The sequence below is a fragment of the Copadichromis virginalis genome, linkage group LG11 (genome assembly GCF_057382275.1).
Source record: "Copadichromis virginalis isolate Kocher_CV1m ecotype Utaka linkage group LG11, C_Virginalis_male_GT1.1, whole genome shotgun sequence".
NCBI lineage: Eukaryota > Metazoa > Chordata > Actinopteri > Cichliformes > Cichlidae > Copadichromis > Copadichromis virginalis.
Window position 1 is genome coordinate 28,053,866 of NC_140628.1, and position 25,796 is coordinate 28,079,661.

Sequence of the window (25,796 nt, forward strand, 5' to 3'; positions counted from 1 at the left end):
TATACTTATATTGCACTGAATTTTCAATTATTGCTGGCAAGAAAATGAATGTGAGCTTAATCGAGGCCTGAGAGGATGCCAGCGTGTGCAGATGAGCAAGAATAAGGGTGCGGCGGGAAGATAGCGTCTTAATTAAAGAGTACTTCTGATATCTGTTGGGATCTGCTTCTAACCTTTGGTGTCACAGTTCGTTTAACTCAGGGCCAAAAGAGATGGGTGGAAGAGAAGAGGCGAGAGAAAAGAAGGGAAGAGAAGAGAGGAGAGAGAAGCATTAGGAAACAAGATAAGACAACTGAGGTAAAAGGACAGTCCCTGTCTGTCTCTTGGACTCTTAAAGTGTTGTGTAGCCAACAACTACGCCGAGGAGCCTCACGTCTTTGTCAGCAGTGAAACTTAAAGGAAAAAAGAGACTGCTTTAAAAGAAGGTGAAGAAGTTAAGCATAAGGACATGGAGAAAAAACACAGAATGACGGTGACAGGTGCGTTCTGACAGAGAAAAAGAGAAGAGACTGGATGAAAGAGACACCCGGTGTCAGACAAAAATAGAAGGTAAAAGAGATGACAGCTGACATGAAGTTTAAAAGGGCAAAACGCTGCTCGGTGCATGTCCAATAAGCTGCTGACAACAGATTATCGCGCTTTATTTAATCTGGTCCGTGCAGAGCTATCTGAAGTTACAGATAAATGAATGAATTAATAACAATACAAAACACATCTGACACCAGTTTGTACTTTTGAACAATACCGTCTGCATTTATTAAAAACTGGAGATAAAACCGAATAAAAATAATAACAATGAGCCTCAGTCAGAAATGCTTTGCATGACTTAGTCCCCAAGAGCTGTTTTGTTGTTGCTCAGTCAACTAATAAAGTTTTTGAGCAATTTAAATCAAACACAAATGCTGATTTAACAGAAAATTAATAAAAAAAAATGGGTGGGTGTAAAAACAAACAAAAATGATTTCTCAGGGGTTAAATAGGTTGAAGGGCCATGGAAAGATATTTCCCAGATGTATTATTGAGCAAATTGCTCCTTTAACTGAGGGAACCCAAAGGAGACAGAGAGTTAGAGACGAAGGATAGATCAGGGTATCTGACTGATGGATGGCTCATAGATTTATCAGCAGCAAAGAAGTAGGGAAAGTCAGAAGATGTTGAATTAAAAACTGTCTTCACGAAGCTGTAAAAGAGATAGCATGGGAAAAGAAGAAAATCAGGAGTGCGCGAGGCTTCTGGCAGTTTAATATAATAGTGTGCTTGTCAGATTACGTGCAAATAAATTCAACTGAAATTAATTTTCATGAGAGATTAGCTTGAGAGAACGGACAAAGTCTATGTATATGTTTTCAGAATGAAAAGATGTTCACTGTAGTGGACACGGAGAGGCAAAAGTGTTACATTATTTAGCTGATGTTGATTTAATGAACACAGATTTACTTCTTCAATTAACTTGAAATAGAAGGAATACTACTGTTCCAGTCTCAAAAGAAGTGCTGTTAATCAGTTGGAACTTTAGTGTTGCCTATAAATATTGCACAAAAAAAGTGGATCAAAATGTAGAAAGTGGTTTGGAGAGAAAAAAACATGGCAGCCCCACAGCCCAGATGCACATTTCCCTGCTCACTTATCATTCACCTATTTTTTTACCTGCTTCTATCAACACATCCATCTGCTAGTCCCCAATCAACCGATCAATCACTCATTCTTTTATTCAGCACTCAATCTGTGATATCACCCAACCATTCTACTTCACCTGCCCTTTATTACCCAATTAACTCCCTCATTTATCTCAAACAATCATTTGAGCATTCATCAGTCCATCTGTCAGCCATGTACCTGCTATCTCCCGTCCTTTACGCATCCATCGCAGGGTGGCGGCCGGCTTGCTGCGTGGTGACACACAGGTGAGTTCCGCCTCGCCGCCCTCCACAGCCTCCTGCTTCACCTCCACTGTGGGTGTCTCTGGGGGAACCAAGACCGAGAGTGTCGCCACCTGGTGGTGCGTGGAATCCGTGTAGAGCTGGCAGAAGTATCCGCCCTCATCGGACACGCTAACGTTGGTCAGTGTGATGCGAACCAGCCGTTGCGTGAAGAGCACCATCTGGAAACGGTCGTCCTTCAAGGCTGGAATTGGGCAAAGACAAAGAAGAGAGTAGGAGAGGGAAGAGGGTGGCGCGGAAGTGAAACCGCATGAGTTGGCATTGTTGAGGATACGGAGAAGAGGACCGTGAAAAGGTGGGAAAGAAAGGGAGGGGTGATGAAAATGACATGGAACAAAAATATGGAATTGGTGAGGAACTCAAGAACAAGATGATGGGTGGTGAGTTCAATAGTCAGCAAACAAATATAAAAAAAAAGACAGTTACAATTTATAATGAAATAAGAAACAAAGCTACTTTTGGCTGCTCCCTTAGTCATGTGGGATCACCACAACAGGAAGCACTGCAGGTTTTCTTTGGCAGGTTTTCTTCTTGACACAAAGGGATTTGTGTCTCCTCCCAAGTCAGGCAGAATCAGGCAATCTTACGCTTGTTAAGCAAATGTGCAATCCACTACACTAATATGGAGCCACTGCTAGTTATAATGTAAAGCATTTATTTGAAATCTACCCACTGTGTCATTATTAATTAAACCCAAAAAACGTATGTAGATCTTTTTACATTCACGCAGACACACAAGCTATGACTGCTAAGGATGCCATATTTTACAAATTTTCTGTTTTCATACATTTTACTTGGCAGGCTTTCATCTTGGTAAATCTATCAATTTTACATTTTTAAAAGCATATCAGAAAGCTGACATCTAGTCCCCACAAAAGGTAATTTATTCTGCAGGATGCAAATTCTCCACAAGAGGGAGCTAATCAGTTGGTGACAAGGTAGTCCCAACTGGTCAGTTATTAGGATCCTGTATTCTACTTTGATTGGCTACTTTGTTGTGATCGGGACAGCTGATAAAACCTGAAAAGACATTTGACTTCTGAAAGGTTGCGCAACAGGTAAAAGAGCTCGGTGTAGACTTGGCTAAATCAATAAACGGGTCTGGTGATGGGTAGCTTAAATGGCCACAATCTGGCCACAATCAACCTTCCAAAGCTATTAAATATCTAAATTAAAGAGATTTAGATAATTGGCTGCTTGAAAGGAAACACTAGATCAATGAAAAGCTCCATACTTTCTTCATTCAGTGTGTATAAACAATTTTGCCTAATATCTTGAAAAACACAAAAAACCTCTTCATACACTAAATATGGTAAAATCGTAACTTGAAAAATAAGCAACCAAAGGTGTCAGGGAGATGTGGTGAAGCAAAAAGCACTGTGATTGTCTGTGAAATATACTGGGTAGAGTATAAAAACAAGTTAAATAGAAAACTCACTAAAAGACTACAGACAAACTTGGAGTCGGCTGGACTTTTATTCAGCAAAATGCAGGTTTTTGCAATGAGAACCAGACTGAATGAAATTGCAACATAAACTGCGCTTAAAGCGAAAGAATTCTTTTGACAGGACTTTTGTGCAGTGACAGTGCTTTTGAGGATCTTCGCCTCGTCTGCTTCTGTACGCCTCAGGTGGTCAGGCAAGTGTTCAGTCAGACATGGCGAACAACATAACAACCTGCTTATTTGCGTCAGTCTTATCTAACCTTGATGCAAGTTTTGGGGTAACTTTCTGTTATTTTTTGAAGTGAGGGGTCAGCACAGATAAAGGACATTACTTTTGCTCAAGAAATAACCATCAGTTCAGGAACTCTACACGTATCTTCTATGTGGGCAGAGATTCAGAGGTCTTGAGACAGGCTAGGATGAACCTGTACAGCAATGCAAAATAAAAGCAATTAGGACGAGTAGTTGGAGGGCCATTGAGGCAGCCTGTTACTAACCAAGCAAGAACAGGTTGCTGGAACTGCATGTATTTTTATTACAGCTAAGATTAAAATTATAGGTCCAAAGTTACAGGTTGGGGTGGACTTCTGATATGACTCTAGTTGAATCAAATTGGCCAAGTCTGGTTGAAAGTACTTTGCAAATAACAGGATTTGCTTTTTTTTTGTGCATCTTTGAAAATTCAGTGCATTTACATTTTGTTTGCAGTATTTTGAAAGTATCTGTCAAACAGCACAAGAGAACTAAAGGCTGCTTCAATAGAGGTACATGACATTTTGATCATTGGAATCAGTTGCTTCGTGGCCTCATGATAGTTTGCGCTGTAACAGCAAACAGTCAGTTATATCTCACCAACTCTGAAACAAGAGTCTTCCCCCTCTGTTTGCGATGTCACTCCCATGAACAGCTTTGCAGAGGAAAAAAAATGACAAAACATGGGAGAAACTGTGGCTGCGACAGCACCCCTGTTGATTTGCCGCTCGGGAATTGATAGTGCTGTTAAATCCAAAGCTTGGTTTGATATAGAAAAGTTCATAAACAGTTTTGCAAAGTCAGTCTCGGTGGAGCAGCTCCAGGCTGCACATTGATACAACATAACAGATGTCTTGGTTCACTCATTTCCAGCTTAGAGGGAGAGTGTCGTTCATTTCCCCAAGCAATGATTGGACTTTGGTTAACTAGAATGCATTCATTCGCTCTCTTTGTAAGTGCATGCTTTTTCCTCTCTAAGCCCATGCTTAATTAGCATCTGGCATTTTTATTGTTTGTCTTATTAGATTTTAATCATTATTGTTTTTACTTTCTCTGAAGAACTGAAACACGCCATTTATTTCATTTTTGGAAAGATATTAAATTCAGAGGCACAAACTTTTGAGTCAGAGATACGTGCTGAATACTACAGTTGTGTATAACATACTGTGTAGGTCAAACAATAGAAAATAACAAAAGGCATCAAAGGCAACAATTTTAAAGCCAATCCCGAATCTCAGACCAATAAGCTACAATTACTAACCATATAATCCAAAAAGGAGAAAAATAAGAAAGGACAGTGACATGAGGGATGAGGAGTAATGAAGATGTAACAACTTTTCCTTTGTTAGCAAAGAAAGAGTACAATCAATAGGGAGAAAAATGCTGATAATGACAAATAACACCAATAACAGTCTGTGGTTGACAGTAGTTTCATGTCCATAGATTCTCATAAATACCTTTGAGACTCACTTTGTATTGACTTGGCTGTGAAACCTCCCTCATGCTCCATCTCTATTTTATTCTGTCCCTCTCTTCTTTCCTTTGTGTTGGATTTGGCCTGGCCATCTCGCAGGACAATTTACAACACAGAACAGACACTACGGTATAGATATTAGCTTTGCGGGAGTGTGTGCATGCTTGTGTGTGTGTGAGCGAGAGTGAGCAAATAGGGATGTAGAAAAACGAGAAAAATAGACTACATAATGCAGCAGGCAGGGAAAAATAATATAAAGACAGAAATCCACAGGAGACTAAGAGAGCAGCCTGGGGCAATGGAGTTAGTCCACTTTTCTTGGAGGTACACCACACTAATCTGTCCACCCCACCCCTAAAATTTCCCCTCCATCGGATGGCAATGAGAGCATTGTTAGAGAGCCATTCCCTGCAGACAGGTAAATCTTTTTCCCCCTCTCTGCACTAAATGGCAACTAAATGTCAGACTTCTGTTCAAGTCCAAGTTCACCATGATTGTCCTATCTCATTTGCATGCTGAGGAGAGTTGGCAATAAGATGAGAAAGAGAGATATGGACAACTACGGAGAAAGGGTCCATTTAGTTAGTTCTACTGCTCTATTATAGCTCTCTGTCCCCACAATCTCATAAAATACACCCCTGACTACTTGCTCACTAGCAAAACAGGCAGTCTAATTCACTGCACTTAGTGCAGCAGCTCTGTTTGGGCAGCTAGTGTGGAATACATCAGCAGAGAAAGGTCTTAGTTTCTTAGCCTGTAATCTGGGTGGCAGATGGGCAATAGAGTGGAAGTGATGGAAGAAATGGTGGAGGTGGCGAGAGCCAGAGTGAGGTGCAATTTACACTCCCAGAAAATGTCCACAATGAGGCTTTTTTTGTTCTTACAGGAGCCAAATTAGTTATGGGAAGCCATCAATGCTTTATAGCTTTGCTAGACTTTGGAGCACTTCCTAATGCGGTGTCTTTCTTCAGCAACTGATCCTCCCTTTCCTTATTCTCTCTGTGGCTGTGTTTTTCTTAACCCTCAGCACCTTTTCTCATTTCCCTCACTCTTTTCTTTCTTTCTCATTTTCTCTTTCATTTGAGCCTTCAAACCGCTTCTTCTTCCTCGTTTTGATTAGGCCTCATCATGCTTTCCAAAGGGTGCAAGTCCAAGCCTCGTGGGAGAGCAGACGGAGCGACTCTGTTTAAATACTTAATGGAACTTACCGGCAGCGTGCTGATCTGATAGAATTGGGGGGAGAAGGTTTCCCAAAGCAGCAACCTCAACTACCCAATTACGTCCGCTCCGTGATCGAGGTGACTAACAAGTGAAGGCTAAGTGTATGGAACAAAAGCACTGGAGTGCTGCACCTGTGAACAGTGAAACTACGCCTGCAACTGATTTTTGTTTTTACTGATTTTTCTCTCATCTTTGCATTCTGTTCAGAAAACTTTCATTGACTGCTATTTTGCAGACTGTTCCTGTGGGGAGTGTGGGAGTGTTGATTGTCGGATCAATGTAATTACAAGAACTGCAGGTTTTAATGATTAGAAAGTTGAAAATGTGTTCAAGTGCAAATTTTCACATATATAAATATCACACTAGATGACTGCAATTACAACTTTGAGGTATAAGAGTCTCCTTTTTACTGTGGTCAAAAGCAAAGGGTTTTAAAAAGTCTGAGCATTGCACCTTGTACCACCTCAAGGTGGTACAAGATGCACAAACACAATGTTTTGTAAAAGTCAAATTTTAAGATGCTCAGATAAGAATTCAGAATTATTGACTTAGCAAGAGTTGCAGATTGGAATTAAAATGCTAATGTGTACGATACTCAGGCGCTCAGAAACAGTCATCAAGAGCAGCTTGAATGAAGTTAGCTCAGCAAACAGATTATCTGTCTTATCACCTGTCACGCAATTACAGCAGCGAAAAAATCCTTTTCCAAATAACAAGTAATCAAAACATATTTCTTGGAGTAGCTAGGCACTATAGAGACGAGTGTTCTGCCACTTGAAGGAAAGAATTGGATCTTGGTATGTAGATCTTCAATAAAGTAGACACTGTTGAGAAGTTTTCACAATAGAAAGCTCCTTGGATGAAAGATGAGCAAGTGATTTTGCTGGGGGATTTGGGGTTTTCTAGTTGGCTGCTCTTCCAAACAGATAGAGATGATTTTTACGCTTGTTGCAGACTGTGCTTTTGATGTGATTTTGGCGGGGGCGGCGGTGGTGGCAGTGTGGAGACTCCTGTGCATAATAATATCATGTATGCTCAAAACCAAGCAACTGTGAACACAATTGTGCTGGCCCTTCGTTACAGAGAGATTGCAGCAGCTAGCTGATTAGCTGGTTAATAGGATTTTGTTTTCAAAGTTTGTTTGGTTTTAATATTAAATCCAGCTCACTAAATAAGGGAGTTAAACAGATATTTTCCTCTTTACTGATCAGTGTCTATGTTTTTTGTGCTTGTTTTTTTTCTCCTTGAGAACTTGTTCGCGTTTGACTTGAAGGAAAGGGGCTCAGCTCGGAGGAGACCAGGCTACTGGTGTCTTATATGCCTGAACTAAACACATACACCATCCTCCCCTTTACTGTGAACATTTACAAGCCACAGTATGAAACTGTAGCCTTAAGCCCAAACTAATGTCTTATCACATAGATTATGTAGTGCATAAATAACACATTTTTTGGTTCAATTAAGCTGCTACACACAAAATTCAAAGCAATGTTTAATATCCTTGATCGCTGTTCTTTTGCTCAGAGGTTTCCTAGCAGCATTTCTGCTGCAAATCTGGCTAAGGTAGCAACTTCTGCCCTTAATTAGTAAGAAAAAAAAACAGGTAGAGTTTGCCTGCCCCGAGGCCCTCAGTGAATTCTGCTTTCATTAAAATATTGGTTACAATGATAATTTGCCATAAAGCTGTATTTAAAAAAACATGTGATTGTCAAGGCCATGCTCTAATGAGGACTTTAATAAGTTCTGATCTCATCACTGGGGTTAACAGCAGATTATGCAGAAAGCTTCGAACTGTGCTTTTAAAACAGATAAGTAGTCACACTGTTAGGGCACACAGTAAACCCATCTCCTAATTTCACGTGGTGGTTAGCTGACTTTCTAATGTGAAATCACTTCAAAGGGAAAATGAGGACATTTGCGAGAAGAAAAATGTAAAATGAAAGTGTTGGTGAGTCACTGCTAATGTGTCTAAAAGTCTCGCTTTAAATGTCACCAAAGGCAAATACATAGACAAGGATAAATTAGGTTTGTCTGCAGAGACCAGCGTGCACGCAGATACACACCTCGCGTGCCGTTGAAGAAGAGAGTCTGGCGGCGGGGATTCTGGATGACCACGATTGATCCATCGTAGTTCTGCAGGCGGCAGGAGATCTGAGCCGTACCCCCCTCCAAGACTGTTACATTCTCTGCTTGCACTGCCTGACAATGGGCTGAGGGAGAGAAAGAGAGACGTAAACATAGTGATACAGAGGTTGGACAATCCAGAAGAAAGAAGGGGAAAAGAAAAGAAAACAGATTGAGGGAATAGAGAGTTGTTCAATTCTCTTGAGGTTGAATCTTTTAAAATATAGTACTTAAAGGATGATTCATTTGCTTGCTATTCATCACACAGACACAATAATGAAATAAATGTTGAAGAGGAGGGAAAAAAGAGAAAGAGATAAAGTGATAAAGCGATTGAGAGCAAAAGAGAAGCCACCGAAGGACTCAACAGGTAAAAGAAGGTTCTCGAGCACTGCATTCATACGATAATAAGATGGATGATTATAATTACTGCTATTCGTTTCTTTACATGCACAAACACACATACAACATCCACATTGCTTTGGGCTAGTCTAACAGAATGCATCAACAAACACATTTGAACAGATAACGCTTACATCTTTAAGTGGCTGTTTGTCTCTTGGGCTTTAGATACATGCTTGAATGGCCATGCATAAGCACAAACCTGGTGGCATACAGCCAAACACGTGCACACAACTTAAATTCATTCAAACAGATGACCACACTGCTGCCCTGTCACTACTTGTGTGTATATGAACAGTTTAAGTTGCAGCAGCATTATTGTACAAGTCTGTAATTGGCCAAAGTGCCGAGCTATGAAACCAGGATGGGAGCTTTAATTGGACTTCACACATTCTTAATGCCATTTCTCTACCAGGTGCATTCTAAACCCACTGATTACACTCCATTATCCAAATGAAATGGTTCTCATAGGGACACTTTCATGTACACGTGGTTGGAAAAGTACGCAATAACAAATGAGCACAGACACACAAGCACGTGTGCACGGAAAGTGACTTTCACTGTCCCAAAAACTGTCTTACATAGTCTTTCAAACAAACTTGTCTGGCTCCTCCAACTCAATATTTTTAGACAAGGGGGCTGAGAAATAGCAGGGAGCCTCTTTGATGTTGCTGACAGCTCAAGAGTCAGTAATGAGGAGGTTGATTATGCTCTGATTGTTGCACCCTCCATGTTTGTGGGTCAGGCTGTTGACACGACTCGGCTGAGTCACACCTCCCGCTGAGCACAGTGGACACTGAGAGCCGTCGTTTGAATTCAAATGATTTGCGGAGCAATTAGTCATATGGTTCCAGCCAGGAGTGGAATGTGATTGCCTTGAAGAGAGTACCAGCTTGCTGGGCCTCCAAAACTAGTATTTACCAATTTGCATCTCCATTTGCATTCCCTCTCTCCCTGGCAATGTGTTGGCTGCGGGGAGGATTTAGAGGAAGAACGACACCAATATTGAAACACAGTGATGAAGCAGGCAATGAGAAGAACTGATAAAGACGGCAATGTTATATATATTTCACCGCTGTGTCTAGCAGTGTCTCTGAGCGTTGTAAAACACCTTCAGAAAGCAAGAAATGTTGTGAGACAAACAGACGGCAGCTGCTGTAGTAGGAGTTGCTGACTTGACTGCTTTGGGCCAAAATAAATGTCTATATCTGCAACAGAGTGTGTGTCCTGAGCACGTTTTGCATGCATGTCTGTGTGTGCACTGGCTGTGCATATGCAGGTGTTAACATATTGCAATTAAGCTACTTTGACATCATCTGATCCCTGGAACTTCATCCAAATCTAATCCCCCTTTGATTATAATCTTTTTTAATGAAATACTCAAAGCCTACACATTCATCACGTCAGGGGAAACACAGAGACACAATGGATATTGAACTGAAGTCAGAAAGAAACCAAGGGGGAATAAAGACAAAGGAGACTCTAATACTTTATGGAATGGAGAAAAAAATCTTGACAATTACCACTAATTGTAGTCATTATTGCTCTCATTCTCTGCATCAATATTGTGATTCATATCGGGGGCCATCAGGGCCTGCCACTGCCATCCCAATTATTTTTCTAATGGCTGTTATTACTCATCACCATAGAAACTGGGCTTGGCCACCATTGTCTTAAACAGATGTAATTGCAAAAGCGCTGCTGCGCATCCTGACAAAAACAGTGCCGGGTCTGCGCGTGACTAGTGACCCATCGGAACCAACAGAAAGCGTGCCCTTAAGAGCAAGACAGAAAGTGGTCAAAAGTTTGCTTCTGGGCTGAGGCCAGAGAAACTAATTAGCTGTCCATTTGTACACCCACTTCTCCTGACAGCTGTCACCTCTTCAAAGAAAATTAGCTGTGGTGGGATGGCGGTAAAGCACAAAGAAAAGCGGGAAAGAAAAATAAAAATTAAAACTCATTAGTGGCTTATGCATCAGTGATGACTGACATCCGCAGTTGCTTTCTGAGAGATGCCACCCAGAAACACCTGCTGCATGCTGGTGTATGATCAATGTCAGCAAAGAGAACGAAAGAGCAGAGGGATATAGAGATGGCGGGGAATGAGGGCTCTAACCAGGAAATGATAGCAGGGAGTTAGGAAGTGATGGTTCGGGTATAATAATGCAGCTGGTGGGGGCTGGACGAAATATGCGAGAGATGACGCATATTCTTCAACTCCCGCTCGTAACGCAGCTGGGTACAGCACTTTAGTTTGACTGTAGGTTTTATAGGCTGCCATTCACATCAAGGCCATGAGCCTGTGCCTCTGATCACCAGCATGGTACAATCCACAGAGGGAATGAGAAGGAGGGGGAGGGAATCAACCTCTGTGACAGAGGTATTAATCTCGGCCCCATTAAAATCTGTGCCCATAATAAAATACTCCACAAGCGTCGACTCGTATTAAGAGAGAATGGCGAGTGCAATCGATATCATGGTAGTGCACTGACGGTTATGGCAGTGGATAAATAAAACTGGATGGGGAGCAAAAACAATCACTTCTCTCTCCAACCAAGCGGGGGCAGTATTTTATAGCAGTGAAATTCCTATCATTTCCCATGCCACTGCCCCCGCTGTCACAGCCCTGGAAAAGAAAATAGAAGCCCTTATTTACTATGGCAGGAGACATCCAAGAAGGGCCATCATTTCAAAATACATAAACAAATAAATAAATAATAGGCAGGCAAATTCATAAGACAAGGGACCCGTCCTAATGGTCCCACAATAGGGTGAGTTATTAGCCAAGGGAGCTGGTGGGTAGTGGGACAGAGTGAGGGGATGAAAGGAGGTGTAGAGAGCTAAAAGAAGGGGATTTGGGAGGCAGCCAGGTGGACTGCTGGCTCACCCTTGGTCACGGTAAATTCTAGAAACTGTCTCACTGGTGCAGGGTTAGCAGGCTGAATTACGGCCTTGCTGCGTCTCTCTCACTTGGTATCACTCTCCCCTTAACTCACTCTCTCCATGTCTTTGAAGGTGGAGAAAGGTGAAGATTGAACAGAAAGACAAGCCACATAAGAGATGAACTGTCTCCATTTGCCCCAAACAAGCCCTCATGTATCCTTGAAGAAGTGCAGTCACTGTCTCCCTATTCATTATCTGTCATTATCTTTCAACTGGACGAGGGCCAAGAGCTTGTGTTTTCTTTGCATGCTGGTCACGGATTTACAAGGGAACTGGTGCTGTAGACTACAATGCATAACCCCTGATGTTGTTACTGCTTTAATTAAAACAATAACAGCAGCTCATAGTTTCCACTCATAAGGGCTCGTCCTTTGGCAACTTCTCCATCACTTCCCATCTGGATGTACATATTTTTTATCTTGCGTTATCCCGTGAGTCTGCGAGGCAAGTCGGTTTCTACGGTATGTATGCAAATGAAGTGTGCAGTGTTTATATGCGTGAGTGTATATTTATGAGCATGTGTGTACGAACACTTGCTCTAGGTTAATCACAGAGTTTTGCAGCGTTCCGACTCTATGAAAAAGCTGACTTTGACGTTCTTCCACTCCAAACCTCCCACTGCAGACCCGCAACTCTCTCCCGTTCCCTCTCCCCTCTTTCTCTTCCCTGTCTAAAATTATCGCTTTATCTCACAGGGAGGCAGAACTCTGCCAATCAAATCCAGTTCCAAGAAAAAAAATTCTCCCTGTACATAAATAATACATAATCCTTTACAAATCTCGCTGTCGTCTCTCTCATTACCTTTGTTCAGTCCCTTTCTGAAGTCCTCTTTTCCCCTCCTAAGCTCACACTTTCTTCTCAGTTTTTGAGTGTACTACCCTGTCCCCGATTTTTTACTTCATCCACAGCTCATAATTCTCTCCTCCCGCTGTCTTCTTGTCTAATCTCATTCTCACATCTCCCTCTTTCCTCTTTTTATTTAAACCCAGAGTCTCTCCATCCATCTCCTCCCCACCTTCTTTTGCCTTATCTAATCCCTGATTCTTCGTCATTCAGCGTTCCTTCTCCTTTCGGCCCATCTTCTTTCTCCTTCTCATCTCCCTTATCTTTTATTGCATCGTTCATCATGCATCTTCTTCATTAATGCTGTCCTAAAGGTCCCCTTTCCGCTTCTCTCCTGGGCCTCAGGAGAATTTTTGCAACTTTTTTCTCTTTAAATCTTCCCTGTTATCTCTGGTCTCTAAACTCTTTCTCCCTCTCTCTTTTTCTTTCTTCATGTAGTTTTTTTTCCTGGCTTTGCAATAGTTTCATTCTGAACTCCAATATGCTTTCATTCCCCTTGCAATCTCTCTCATTCTTTCTCTTTTTGTGACTCAGTGGGAATCTTTTCCTGCCTCTCTGCTGGTTCCATCTCCACACTCTCCTTCCCTAAATGTGATTTGTTCTGCAGCTCAAGTCTGCAGCATAATCATGCTGTTTTTATAGTGTGCGGGGAGAGGGGAAGAGAAGGAGCAAGGGGAAGACAGAAAAAAGTGAGAGGAATGAATGGGACAAGAGGGCAAAACAAAAATAAGTGGAGCAAGAGACCGAATGTTTCAGTTTCCCCTCTTTCATCTTCTCTACTTTCTCTTCTCTTAATTACTTGTCATATAGCTCAGCCCTGTCCCTCTATCCTACCCTCTTTTTTCTGTGTTTTTCTTAATCTCTCTCTCTTTCTCTCTCTCCAGCAGAAACTTTAGACCTCATTTCATCCATCAACCAATGTTGTGCTATTAGAACTGCACTGCTAATCAGCAAATCAGCATAAAATTGTCTCTTTTCACTCTTGACCTCTCATTAGAAACATTTACTTTCATTTATTTACATATTTCAAATCCCGTTTTTAGCATTCTGATTTTGCTCCCTAGTCACACTGCCTCCATCCTCCATTGCACTGAAATCTTATTATTTTACTGCTCTCATCCCCCTTTTTTTCCTCACACCTCCTCTCCTCCTTTCAACACATTTCTCATTTTGACCTTTGCATCTTTAGGTCTCTCTAGCCCTTTAGCGTATTTCAATCACCTCATCCCTGCCTTGTCCCATACCTTCTTCATTCCTCCCCCACTGAATTGTATCTGTCTGAGCCCTCTCTGCTCCCCTTGTCCACCCATCCCATTACTCTTTTTGCTCCCTTATTCACCTCCTCTTATGCTTCACAAATTACCATCTCTTTCTCTCTTTTCTTTCCCCTCCTTTTCCCCACATTTTCTGACAGCCAAAGCTGGTTAGCTCCATCTACTCTGCAGCGTTTTACGGCCTGAGTCTGTCACAGTCCCAACAACCCTGCAACAATGGCCACCACACATACCCCAACAGCAGCTTAAAGGAAATTTACAAGGCTGTTACAACCACGGCAACTACACTGGAGATTCAACACAGCCAAAAGCACTGGTTTTAACACCCCTTCAAAATTTTCCTTTGGTGTGTGTATATTGGGAATATCATATGTGTGAAACTCATGGATGTGTATGTGTGGGAAATAGAATGCACTGATATGTGCATGTATTTAAAATCATGTGTGCGTACTCCTTTGAAATGGCGCATGCGAGAGAGTGTATGTGAATGCTCATTGAAGGCACAACTCGAAACTGCTTTGCTGGCTTGATATTTAAACCCCGACTGCCAAAAGCTGACTGCCAACACAAAAACTCCTTCTCCATATAGATTATTCCCCACTTGTTACCCCAACCCAAGACCCCCTCTACATTCCATCATAGTACCATCACTATTAATGTCACTTCAAAAGTAATAGAATTTTTAAATGAAGGGAAAAGGATATTGTTTACTAGTGAGTAGCAGGGAAACAACATCTCCTCTGCTTTAAATTCATAATAATAATGACAGGAGGTATTAATAGCACAGCAGCAACTCTACTGCTGATCTCACTCCACTTCATCTACTGCTCTGGTTTGTGTTCAATCAATCATCTCTTGGCTTCAAATCTCAATCTCATGCAACTCTTTTTGAGGTCTTTTAGTGTCTTGTTTCATCTCTGTACCATCCGCTCCATCTCTGTCTTTCTTCCATACACACACAGAGTGCACTGTTCTCCATCTCTGTCTTTCCATTTCACTTTTTCTGCCTCTGCGGCTCCCTGCCTCCCTCACATACAGTACAAGTGTCTGTCTGGCCAAATCGTGTTTTCCTTGTGTCAGTCTGGCTCTCTCTCAATATTTGTCTCTTGCACTTCACTCTTGCACCATTCTCTCATACTCTGTGGGTCTAACGTTCTCACATTAGGTTCTTGAACCACACTCTTGCTTTCTCTATGTTTCATTTGCTTTCCTTAAGTCCTCAAGTTATTCCCTAGTCTCTTCATCTCATGGGGATACATGCTTGTCTTCATTTTGTCTCTCTTTAACCTTAGATGCAATTACCAAACTTAAATTAGGCTGAGCAGCAACATAATCAAAAGTACTGAGAAACCCCGACCCACAAGACCCAAAGGATCCAATGCTAACACCTACACGACACCTTCTCCATGTCCCAGTGGGTCAGAGTTGTTCTGGAAGCACAATGGGGTCGTACACAATATAGCTGCAATGTTGCATCTGATCAGTATAATTACCAGTACACTGAAAAATGATTTCATTGTGTGTTACTGTCCCTTGGTCAAATCTTGGAATTTTTTAGTTTTTTGCACATTTGGACACCAAATACTTATGACTTATTCTTTTTATACAACATTTGGATGAATATCTGCAGGGAGTTAAAATGTAAATTACGCTGATGTATACTGTCTATACTAAGAGTGTTTACAAGTGAAAATGAAATGCTTGCTTCCTTGACTTACTTAGTGAGTAGCAGTAGAAACAACTGTGCGCATTTCATTTAACCAGTATGTGGGTGTGAGTTCATGTGAATAAGTGCAGGACTTACGAGTGATGCAGAGCAGGACCAGAACTAGGCTGCGCAGAGCAAGAGAGTAAGGAGCAGGAAGGAGGCGGCAGAGGACAGAGCTTCGGACAGGCCTCATTGTGTATTGAGAACTTGTGTTTGTATGTATAAATGCGCGTGTGTGTGTGTGTGTGTGGCTGTGACTGTTTGATCAATGGCTCCTTTGTGACCCTGCCTGCACTGCTACTGACAAACCAGTCCACACACACACATATATGCAATTGGATTTGTTCTCAAAAACAATGCCAACAAATGCACATGCTAACTGTTGTTGTATGAGGACAAACTGCTATACAGCATCCAAGCACATGCAAAGAAACTACCTTAGCAACAAAGCCACACAAGACTGACTTCTAGCCAGCGTTTGCACGCAACACACAAATGTTTTGCCAGAGCTCAGAGCAATTATAGAGCAAGCGATTTAGACACTATATCACAATGCACACAGAGAAAAGCTTATAGCAACAAAGTTCATTTGTTGACTATAGCTCCTTGTGTTCCTTAGACAGAATTTAGAATATGCATTGTTTTAATTCCATGTAATGCAGGAGATTTGCCACTGCAAAGTCCTACAGAGGCTCAGTTCAATTTAAAGAAAAGGTAATTTTTTATTGTAGCGCTTTAAGTCTCCTGAGACCAAAGTCTGAGATTCTCAAAATCAATAAACTGAGAAAAACAATGCCAAACAGACCGTATACTAACAAGAGTATTCAGTAATGGCAGCTATGCAATTAACTGAATGAGGCACAGGTTAATTAATTCTTCAGCTGTATACTACAGCGTCACACTTGGAGCTTATAGCAGGGTCTGAGCAATAATGAGCCACACAGTTAACCACAACAACAAATAGGCAACCTGTCTCCATTGGGTCAAACCACACTTATTTAAGGGAAATAAACCATCAGTATTACAATATTTCAGTCAAATAAAGCACAAGAAACTGACATCCAAAGCAGGTCTGATTTTCTCTGCTGGTGTTGACAATATTACAACTTTCAAAATAGAACCATCTCCATTGCTATGCCCTTAAGGACAGAAGAATCTAGGGCAACAACGTTCATCCTCAAACAGATTGTATTTTAATGAGTTAGACAAGGTTTTCAGCACTTCTCACCCAACAAATCAGTAGGCAGAGAAGTCAATGTTCCTTAGAGCTAATACCAAACCATCCAGACCTCTTGAGAGACTGAGACACTATCTTACTGCAACTCATCTAGAGATAGCCAAGGTTAAATAAAATCCATTGAGCTCGAGTGCAGCGCTGAAAAGACAGAGTGAAAGTGCTTGCCCTGTGTAGAAGAACGAACTTGCAAAGCACTAAACAAAACTGTTGTAAGATGCTTTACATTCAGATGCTACATATTTTGGTATGCTATATTACCCCGGAGACTTGCACGTGATCCTCACAAGAATTCTACCATTATTCGCTTGGATGCTAGAACTTTGCAGATGAGCTATCATGTACACACTGCAGCGCAAATGGACAGAGATTTTACACGGTAATTTTAGACTTCTCTGAATAATCACAGGTTATCGGACAGTTTAATCATGCAGCATCGGCGTTCCTAACGCTTCCTTTCTAACGTGTTCCACTGGCTGCAGTCGGCGCCTGGGTGCACTCCAGTTACACTCTCGCTCAAACACACTGATCTCAAACCCTGCTGTGTTCAAGGTCCAGACACAGTTTCGCTGATTGTCAGGACCTGATGCCTTGTTGGTCTGTGTAAGTGTGTGGCTCTGGTGTGTTTGTGTGTGTGTAGTTGTGAGTGCTTAATGTGTGTGTGTTTGTAGTGTAGAGACAAAGCGCAGCGAGCTGCACCGCACACCTCACTGAGCACTATCTGATGGAATAAAGTGCGGGTGTCATCCTTAGATTACTACACACTGTCTGCTTTCTCTCTCACTCTCTGTGCTACTGCAAACACAATGAGCTCTAACGGCGATTGCTCTGACACTCCTGGCAAAGCTGAAAGCGGATCATCGCCAATCTTCCCTACAGCGCTGACTTCATTGGTCAACTGGCTGATGCTGAGAAAATTACTCTGTGTTGGTGTACACCAGCAGCTCGGGTCTGGCAGGTCTAAGGCCTTGCAGCACTCAGATGGAAACAAAGTCTATCCACTTGTTAAAACTGATCTCAAATCGTGCTTAGTTTATCCATTCTAGCGCCCGTTCTCTGTCCTCTTCTTTTAATCCTCTGGTCCGCAGAAGCTAGTTAGTTCCCACAACTTGTCCTCGTTTTGCTTCTTTCCTGTTGATCTATGAAAACTGTCATAATCCCAGCGTGCTATCACTGCTGATCAAATCCATCTGTCTGTTTTCTGTCGTTCACTTGCTTATATAAGCCTGGCCTCCCTCTCCTTGCTTAGACTCTGTGTGCGTGTGTCAGTGTGGGATCAGTGTCTGCATATTTGGCATACTATTTTGTGAAGGTTAGAGATGTCTGTGTGTGGATGGAAGCAGTGACAATGGATGCCTTTCAGGTCAACAAACAGTGGCAGTGTGTGTGCGTGTGTGAACTGTGCTTGACTGTTCTGTGTTGACTGAAGAAGAGTGTACATTTGGTTGACTGTTTAGCCCTTTCACTATCTACTAGCCATTAATTTATCCATGCAGCCACGAACAGAGGCATCATAGTGCCTCTTTATGTTAAATGGGCGTTTTTTATGGCTGCAGCGATGCACATGGCTGTCTGCTGACAAGAAGTGGGTACGTGTTTTTTGTCTTTGTAATTCAAACTGGATGCGGAGAAAGGAAAAATGAACATGACTATGAGTATATATGAGTTACGCTGATGCGAGTTTGGCCCATCAAAAAGTATCGGCTCCATATTTTTATACTGATGAAACAGAAATCATTGCTAACAGCTAGACCAACCTGACAGTAAATTTTGTTTCACCACATTGTGTATAATGAAATTCCTTTGTTCAAGCTCATGTACTATCATTACTGCTATTGGCAATAAAACCTGCAATACAAAGCCAATAGTGAAAGCTAACTGCAGCAGACTCTGCGTCTTTGACATTCATTGTCCTGTAAAAAGCGAAAAGCAACACAGCTTTGCTTTTATAATAGCACCTCTACTTGTTCTTAATCAACTAATCATAAACTATCGGTCCTAATGTGCCACAAGCTGTATTTACAAACATCTTAATGCATTTAATTTGAAACACGCTGTTCCCTATCATCAAGTCAAATAAAGTCAAATTTATTTATCAAGAGCTTTTATCAAAATAGGGTCATGGCAATGTACTTTATAGATTAACTAAGGACATAATTACAGACAAAAAGAACACATTGCAAATCATACCCACAACTGGTGAGTATGTGCGTATTTGTTTGTCTGCAAAGTCCCTGTGTGGGCAACCCCCTGATGGGTGTATTTGTTTTTGTCGCAGTGTGTGCGGAAGGAATGGAAGTAATGGCAAATTGTGTCCCCTATCCCCCTTCCTCTTTTTTTTTCCCTTTTTCCCCCTCTCTCTTATCCAAATCAAATTTTTAATGGGCTTCATTGGTGCCACCGTGGAATAAGTGTTGCCAAAGCACTTAAGGGGCTTAAGTCAGCAGCGTGCTGAAAATATTAAGCACTCAAACAGCCTTACAACTGCCTGCTTAAGTATGCCGAGGAGGTCGTGCCAGCATTTAATACCAATGGTATTAAAGCTCTCCGACAAGGGAGAGGAACAGAAATATAGATATATACAGTATGTACCACACCTGGGAACAGATGCAGCCTCACCGGAAGAATGGGAAGAGACTGTGAAGGCATGAGATGGACAAGTCATGAGGAGACAAGAGGGACGTAAAAGAGGAAAGATTAGCAGTGAGGTGAAGAAAACTGAATTTAATGACAAAGCAGGAAGCAGGTGAGTGAAAAGAAGTGGTGAGAAAAGGGAGGGAGAGAAGGAGAGGAAATAAAAAAAAATCAGTGTTGAGGAGGAGGGATGCAGGGGAATTGTGCCAAGGTGTGGGAGGTAAGGGTTGATGGGATAGCTGTGAACCAGCAGCAGAGGGCTAATGCAGAGATTCTATCGGGAGGCTTATCCGAGATTAAATTTCTCTTTGTCCTTAAGGCGCTTCTTGGGTAAGCGGAAGTGTCGAATTTATTTCTTATGTCTCCCTTGAGGTTGAGGCGAGTGGGTTTGGAACATATGAGTGTATGTGTGCGCCTAAGCACGAGGTGGTGATGTCTTCGTAGAGGTGGAGCATATGTATATGTGTCTATGTAAGCATGAAATTTGTAGGTTTATTAACTGTCAAAGTGAGGAGGAGGAGGAGGAGGGGGTGTATTCCTGAAAGGTAAAATAAGTCAAATTAAGATTCAAGTAGGCTGTTAGTGTGGCAACAACACAGGCACGTGAATTTGTACGTTAAATTTGCATATTCAGAAACGTGTGAGTTTTCTTGCTTTATAGATTTTGTTTTATGAGCTGCTACAAAGCCCTACACTACGAGAAAGTCACAAAAACCAAATGTTATCTGAACTGTCCTGATTGAGTAATATCCTCTGGGTTTTATTCAGTGTACGCAAAAAAATGAAAAAGAAATAAAAAAAATCTATTTGCAGCTGCTGTTTGAGATACTACAAAATGAATAGGAATTTACAAGGAGAACATCAGAAATTCTAAATTGCAGGTCATGTATCTGTTTTTAAAAAAAAAAAAAAGGGAAAAAAAACTATTTTGACCGAGCTCTGAGTACATTCATATCGGGCCTGACAAGCTCAATCAGCCTCTCCGTGGCCCTCTGCTCTCTTTCTCCTCTCATCTTTCTGATTTCTTGTTTGGTTGACTTGGTGTTAATAGCTACCCTAGAGCCATGCACTAGCTAATCCAGCTGGGTTTGCTCTGAACTCTAATTAGAAAAGTCACAGCTCCTCAATCTATTTGACACTATCAGTGACTGCATTTTCTGGAGGCACAGCTCAGGTTACTTCCAGCTCACCTCACACTCCTGGGCAAAGGGATCAATATGGCCCGATCATTGGGGTGGCTTTCGAATGACACCAACAGCCTTTCTTTACACAATTTAGGATTAGAAAGTTTTGATTTTCTTTATTTTCACTGTTTGTTGACATTGGGGGCTGGCGAATAAATAAAAGTCAATGCTGCTCACAACACGACAGGCTCATAAGAATGCAAAACCGATACTGGGGCTTGAATCACTGGCTGTCTGAAATGACGTAGTTTGCATGGAAATAGGTTATGTGTAAAGACTGCGCATTTTAGTTGATATTTTCTACCTAAAATGGTAAACCTCTCTACTTTTAAAAGCATTTATAGAGGCAGTATTCCTTCGGAGCCAATTTCACTGATGTTTCTGAGCACATTTATAGAGGAAGTAGCCTATTCAGATACTTCCTACTTGACACATTTGTCTATTCCGAGTAAATAAATAAAACACTGCTTTGTCATAGCTTTCTGCTTTGTGTATGTATAGTTAACCCTGAGATTAAACTCACTTTATGGTCGATAACAGTACTGGCAGTTTCTTTTCACTGATTTTATGAGTTGAGGGAAAGACATAACAGGGCTGAGGTAGACATATATAGACATCCTATTGTTATTTCTAGTCCCATTAAGCATTTACAATGCATCAACCGCGCATAAAATTGGCAATTTTAGCATACTTTTTTTCCACCATGGCAAATTTTAAGCCACAACACTCTCAAGTGTCACACTGCAAGAAACGAAGATAAAGAATTGTGTTGATGGCCCGGTGCTATTGTAGTGGAACAAGCCAGCTGAATGTTTTATTAGAAATATGCAGTCTTTGGTTAATTCACTGCAATTTATCTCCACAAAAAACTCTGGGGAATCTTGCATTTTAATTCATATTGTGAAGCTTTGCTTTATCATGATCGCTGAAAAAATGCATCTTTCCAAGCTTCAAGTTGCACTTGTATCCCAAGGACTGTCCAATCACCATCAGCATGTGGAACTACTGGTCAATAATACAGCTGCTGGTGTGATTTTGTTACCACAACAAGTAGAGTGTTTTCTTAAGCACGTACCAAATATTTTTGTGAATTCCTGTGAGCACTTTTTGTATACCAAAAACACCACAAGAAATGCTAAATACCTAGCGACACAGACAAAAACGATGTCTTGATTTTCCTCTTCTGCTTTTCCACAGTCCTGTGTTTGTTGACTTGAATAGTTTGTCAATGTGTTTTTTTAAGTGACAATTCTTTTTCGAACATTTTTCAAGGAAGCATTCCAAGATGACTCTGTGAAACAAATGATGTGGCACATTGGGATACTCTTAAATGATTTGGACAAAAGCTAGAAAACACCTCTCACATCAAGCACTCACACAAATGCTAAAAACTCACTTCTGTTATGACTCACTTCTCAAGGGGTGTCTATACAATAATAATAATAAAAAATGTGTGAAGAAGTGAATGAATTTGCTCTTCCAATTCAAGCACAGGATCAAGTTGAACATCTTAACATCCCCAGAGTCATCAAATGTCTCAGTACAAACAGTATAGTTCTTTCAAGTACTTTTCACATTTTGCAAAGTTACATAGCCTACATGGAAAATTATGTTGCAATAATTAAGTCAATTTATAAAAAGAAGTAAAGAAAATGCACATTTTGAACAAAGCTAAATTGCAAATGCAAAATATTTATATGGCATCATTCAGACCTATACTGTAGGTATAAAAATGTCCAGTATCACTCTGTTCCTTCTCCTTATGCCCTATTCATTTTTACATAACAAAATGCTATTTAAAAACTATTTTATGTTTGTTTTAGACACAAAAAGCACACGAGTAAAGGCAGCGTAAAGGCCTTGTTGAAAAGGAATACAAACCTGCTTCAGATCTATTCTCATTCCTGAAAATATTCAGTTAGTAGTATTCAGTTTAGCAAGCGTGCAGCATAGTTAGAGTTTGCAGGTTTGCTGAAGTGAATTTGGCAAAAATCGTGAATACTGGTGTCCAAGTCCCGTGCTTTGGATAAGAAAAACTTTCTTACACTGAGCTGTAAAAGAAAGTTGGATTTCATCAACTTGAAAGACTGCCAGTAAGCATAATTTCAGCTTCAGTTACTTCTCCTATTAAACATAGCTGGCAAACCAATAATCAGTCCAAATGGTATATTTTAGAAGACCGCATTGCATTGTACCAAAGCATCCTGGTATTTGACAAGAGTTACAGTGCCTGTAAGTAATGTCTGCAAACCCAATGACATTTAGTAAAGATTAGCTTTAGTTGCATACTTGCAAGTTGTTAACCTGGAATCATGCAGGTCATGTAAGAAGACCCCATAGACCTTGTTAGTGCAGATAAAATATGTAACACTAGCAGTCACAAAAAAAAGCATGAGGAATCAAGGTAGCTGCGGGGTTTCTCATTTGCGCAGATAAAGAGAAGGTGTAGAGCAAAGTGTAAAGCATGTTGACCAGCAAGGTTGGGATCTTTTTAATACAAGCCTGGCACTTTCTGTAAATCTCCTCCAGACCCTTGCCATTGTCATGCATGTAAAATATACACAGTTTAAGTTTAACAAGTCATTACACGCACATTTTATGCATGACCATAGGAGCCCTACTGTGGCGCTACAGAATGCTAAGCTCAGTTATCTCTCATTGAGTAAGATAAATGCAAACATTGTTACCTGCCAACTCTAAAACGTACTCTCTGAGCTGTTCTCTGAACAAGTGTCGCTATGAGTCACATGCTACGCTGCTACCTGCTGGGAGTAACACTCATTATCCATGTGGCATTGTACCTCCCAGTGACAGGGTACAACTCCCCGCTCACTGTTTTCTCTGCTGCATTGCATGTGTCAGTCTCTTTTCTTTGTGTCCCCACTGCATGTGCTAACATTTGTGCGTTATGTATTTGGAACCCTCCTTTGTTCCCTGATATGTACATGTGTGACAAATGGCTGTCAGTGACTGCATGTGTATGCACCAGCTCACTATCTTGCCCTTTACTTTGCAGGTATGTTCATATGATGTGATACTGATGTTGATATCAGCCTGTCAAGGCTGCAGCTTATGATGTTTCATTTTTATTCACTCTGCAGAGGCTTTGTATATTTCAGTGTGAATGTGTAGCTGTAAACAGGGTCTGGTACAGGTTAGCTGTGTGCTGTCGTGGCATAGTGTATGTGATTAGAATTGAGCAGCGATGGGCCAGCTCGCTGGGGAGTGCCCTGCCAACAGCTTTGCCCCCATTCCGCCAATTCACTAACGCCTAACAAAGGGATAATTTCTCCCTTGCATGATATAATCTTTCCTTTCACCCGCTGCCTCAGTGGAACCATTTGTGGCTTTTTATCACATTTCTCTTTCTATCCCTTCATTTTCTCTGTCTCTCTTACTGTTGTGTCTGTTGCTTTTTCCAACCGCTCCTCACTCGTATGTCTCTCGCTCCCGCCTTGCTTGCCCTCTCTTCCTCTGTTACGTTTTTCCAATCCTTTTCTTGCTCGACTCTTCTCTCACTATGACCTTACAGCAGGTCTTTGCACTGGAGTCACTCTTACTCTTTCCCCCTTTCGCTCTCTCTCCCTCTTTCTCTTCGTCTCTCTGGAGGAAAATCACAAACTCATCAGTTTGCCGGCTCTGTTCCTGACGAGCAGGCTCGCAAGGAGAATATTAACGAAGCTCCGCAGCCAATTAACACCTAAAGCACATAACAACCTTTTATGCCAGCAGATGCACATGTACGCAGATGCACATGCACACAAACACATATATTCACGATGCAAGAAGCACACAGTGCTGCATGCAAACAGTAGCAGGAAAATGCATACCCTGGATGCCACACACACAATTCTGCCTAAATACAATCATTGCTCCCTAAGAGGTGCACACAAACACAAAATCAAACCAAGACTTCAAGTCAAAGATACATATGCTCATGCACGCAAACATGCAAGACACTAATAGATTGCACTGATGAGCGTGGATGTAGATGGAGAAAGACATTTATAGCAGCAAGGGTGAGTAATACAGTCAGAAAGGATATACAAAAACAAAAACAGAGGGGAAAGAAAGCAGAGTGTGTGAGGGAGGAGAAAGACAGAACTGTGGAGTGTGAAAAGAAGGCATAAAAACAGAGGGAAAAATCAGTCATAGAAGGTTAACGTGGCTTGGCTGCTCCTGACATAGTTCATTTGAAGGGTTTAATATTGGGTTGGTGCACAACGCGATGCATAAAACATGGTAGTAGAAGGGGCATTAGCAGTGAACCTTTGCACACACACACAGACTTTCGGACACATGTGGGGCAGTATCCTCGTATGCATAAAACATGGTGAGAGACAGTGGGAGCAGGGGGCGTGAGGGAGATAGGAAGAACAAGTGTGAATGGACAAAAAGCGTATGTTAATGACCCGGATAACGAAAGGCGGCCGCGAGGGGTGGAGAGTCAGAGGGAGAGAGGGCTGAGAGTGAGTTTGATAAAAGTAATGGTGAAGGGAATGGGAGAGCGAGAGAGAGACTTTCCTCACGGCCTGCTGCTTTTGGATCGAACAGCGTGCAAATGAAAAATGGAGATGAAATAATTAGACAGGCTGACTAGAAGCGCTCATCTAAATATGTAAATGCACTTAATTTTACTTTGATTTGCTCTAGTGCTTCCCTATCACTCTCCCACTTTCTTCTTTCCATTCTTTCCCCGTCATGCATTTTCATTCCACTCCTTCATGATTTTGCATCTTCTTTCCCAGCCTCTCTCTGTCTTTCTGTAACGTTTCCTCTTCTTCCTGGTTTTTCCTTCTTCTCTGTTTTATCTCCCTGCATTAAAGTTATAATATATACAAGTACATACACTGAATCATTCACAGTTTTAGGAACTTTCGGCGTTGTATTTGTCAGCAAAATTGTTTTTAATTAGTTAATTTATGCCTCTATGCTTCTTTGATGGGGTGTGGATGTGTGTGCATGCTTGTACTTGCAGCATGTTTAATTGTGTCCAAGCATCACTCCTCCAGGGCCATGCTGATATTCCAGATTTTAAGTTTAAAATTTTTCAGTTTGCCTCTGTCTGGGTTCCCTGTGTGAACTCGGATTTCATCCAGTCCCAGTGTATAATTGTGCT

At 41.4% G+C, this 25,796-nt stretch overlaps 1 protein-coding gene across 4 annotated transcripts in view; it reads right to left on the reverse strand.

Annotated features, from left to right (window-relative positions):
* cadm4 (cell adhesion molecule 4) overlaps positions 1–25,796 on the reverse strand; it is a 251,887-nt gene that overhangs the window by 28,759 nt on the left and 197,332 nt on the right. For 3 of the 4 annotated variants that reach the window (XM_085471841.1, XM_085471838.1, XM_085471840.1), the window contains exons 1-3: positions 15,722–17,773; positions 8,395–8,541; positions 1,837–2,124 (exon numbers count right to left, since the gene is read on the reverse strand). In XM_085471841.1, the coding sequence (XP_085327967.1) occupies positions 1,837–2,124; positions 8,395–8,541; positions 15,722–15,818 (532 nt within the window). In that variant the 5' untranslated portion in view covers positions 15,819–17,773. Of the gene's footprint in view, positions 1–1,836; positions 2,125–8,394; positions 8,542–15,721; positions 17,774–25,796 lie in introns of those variants that run through there. The other variant, XM_085471839.1, reaches the window with a different exon arrangement.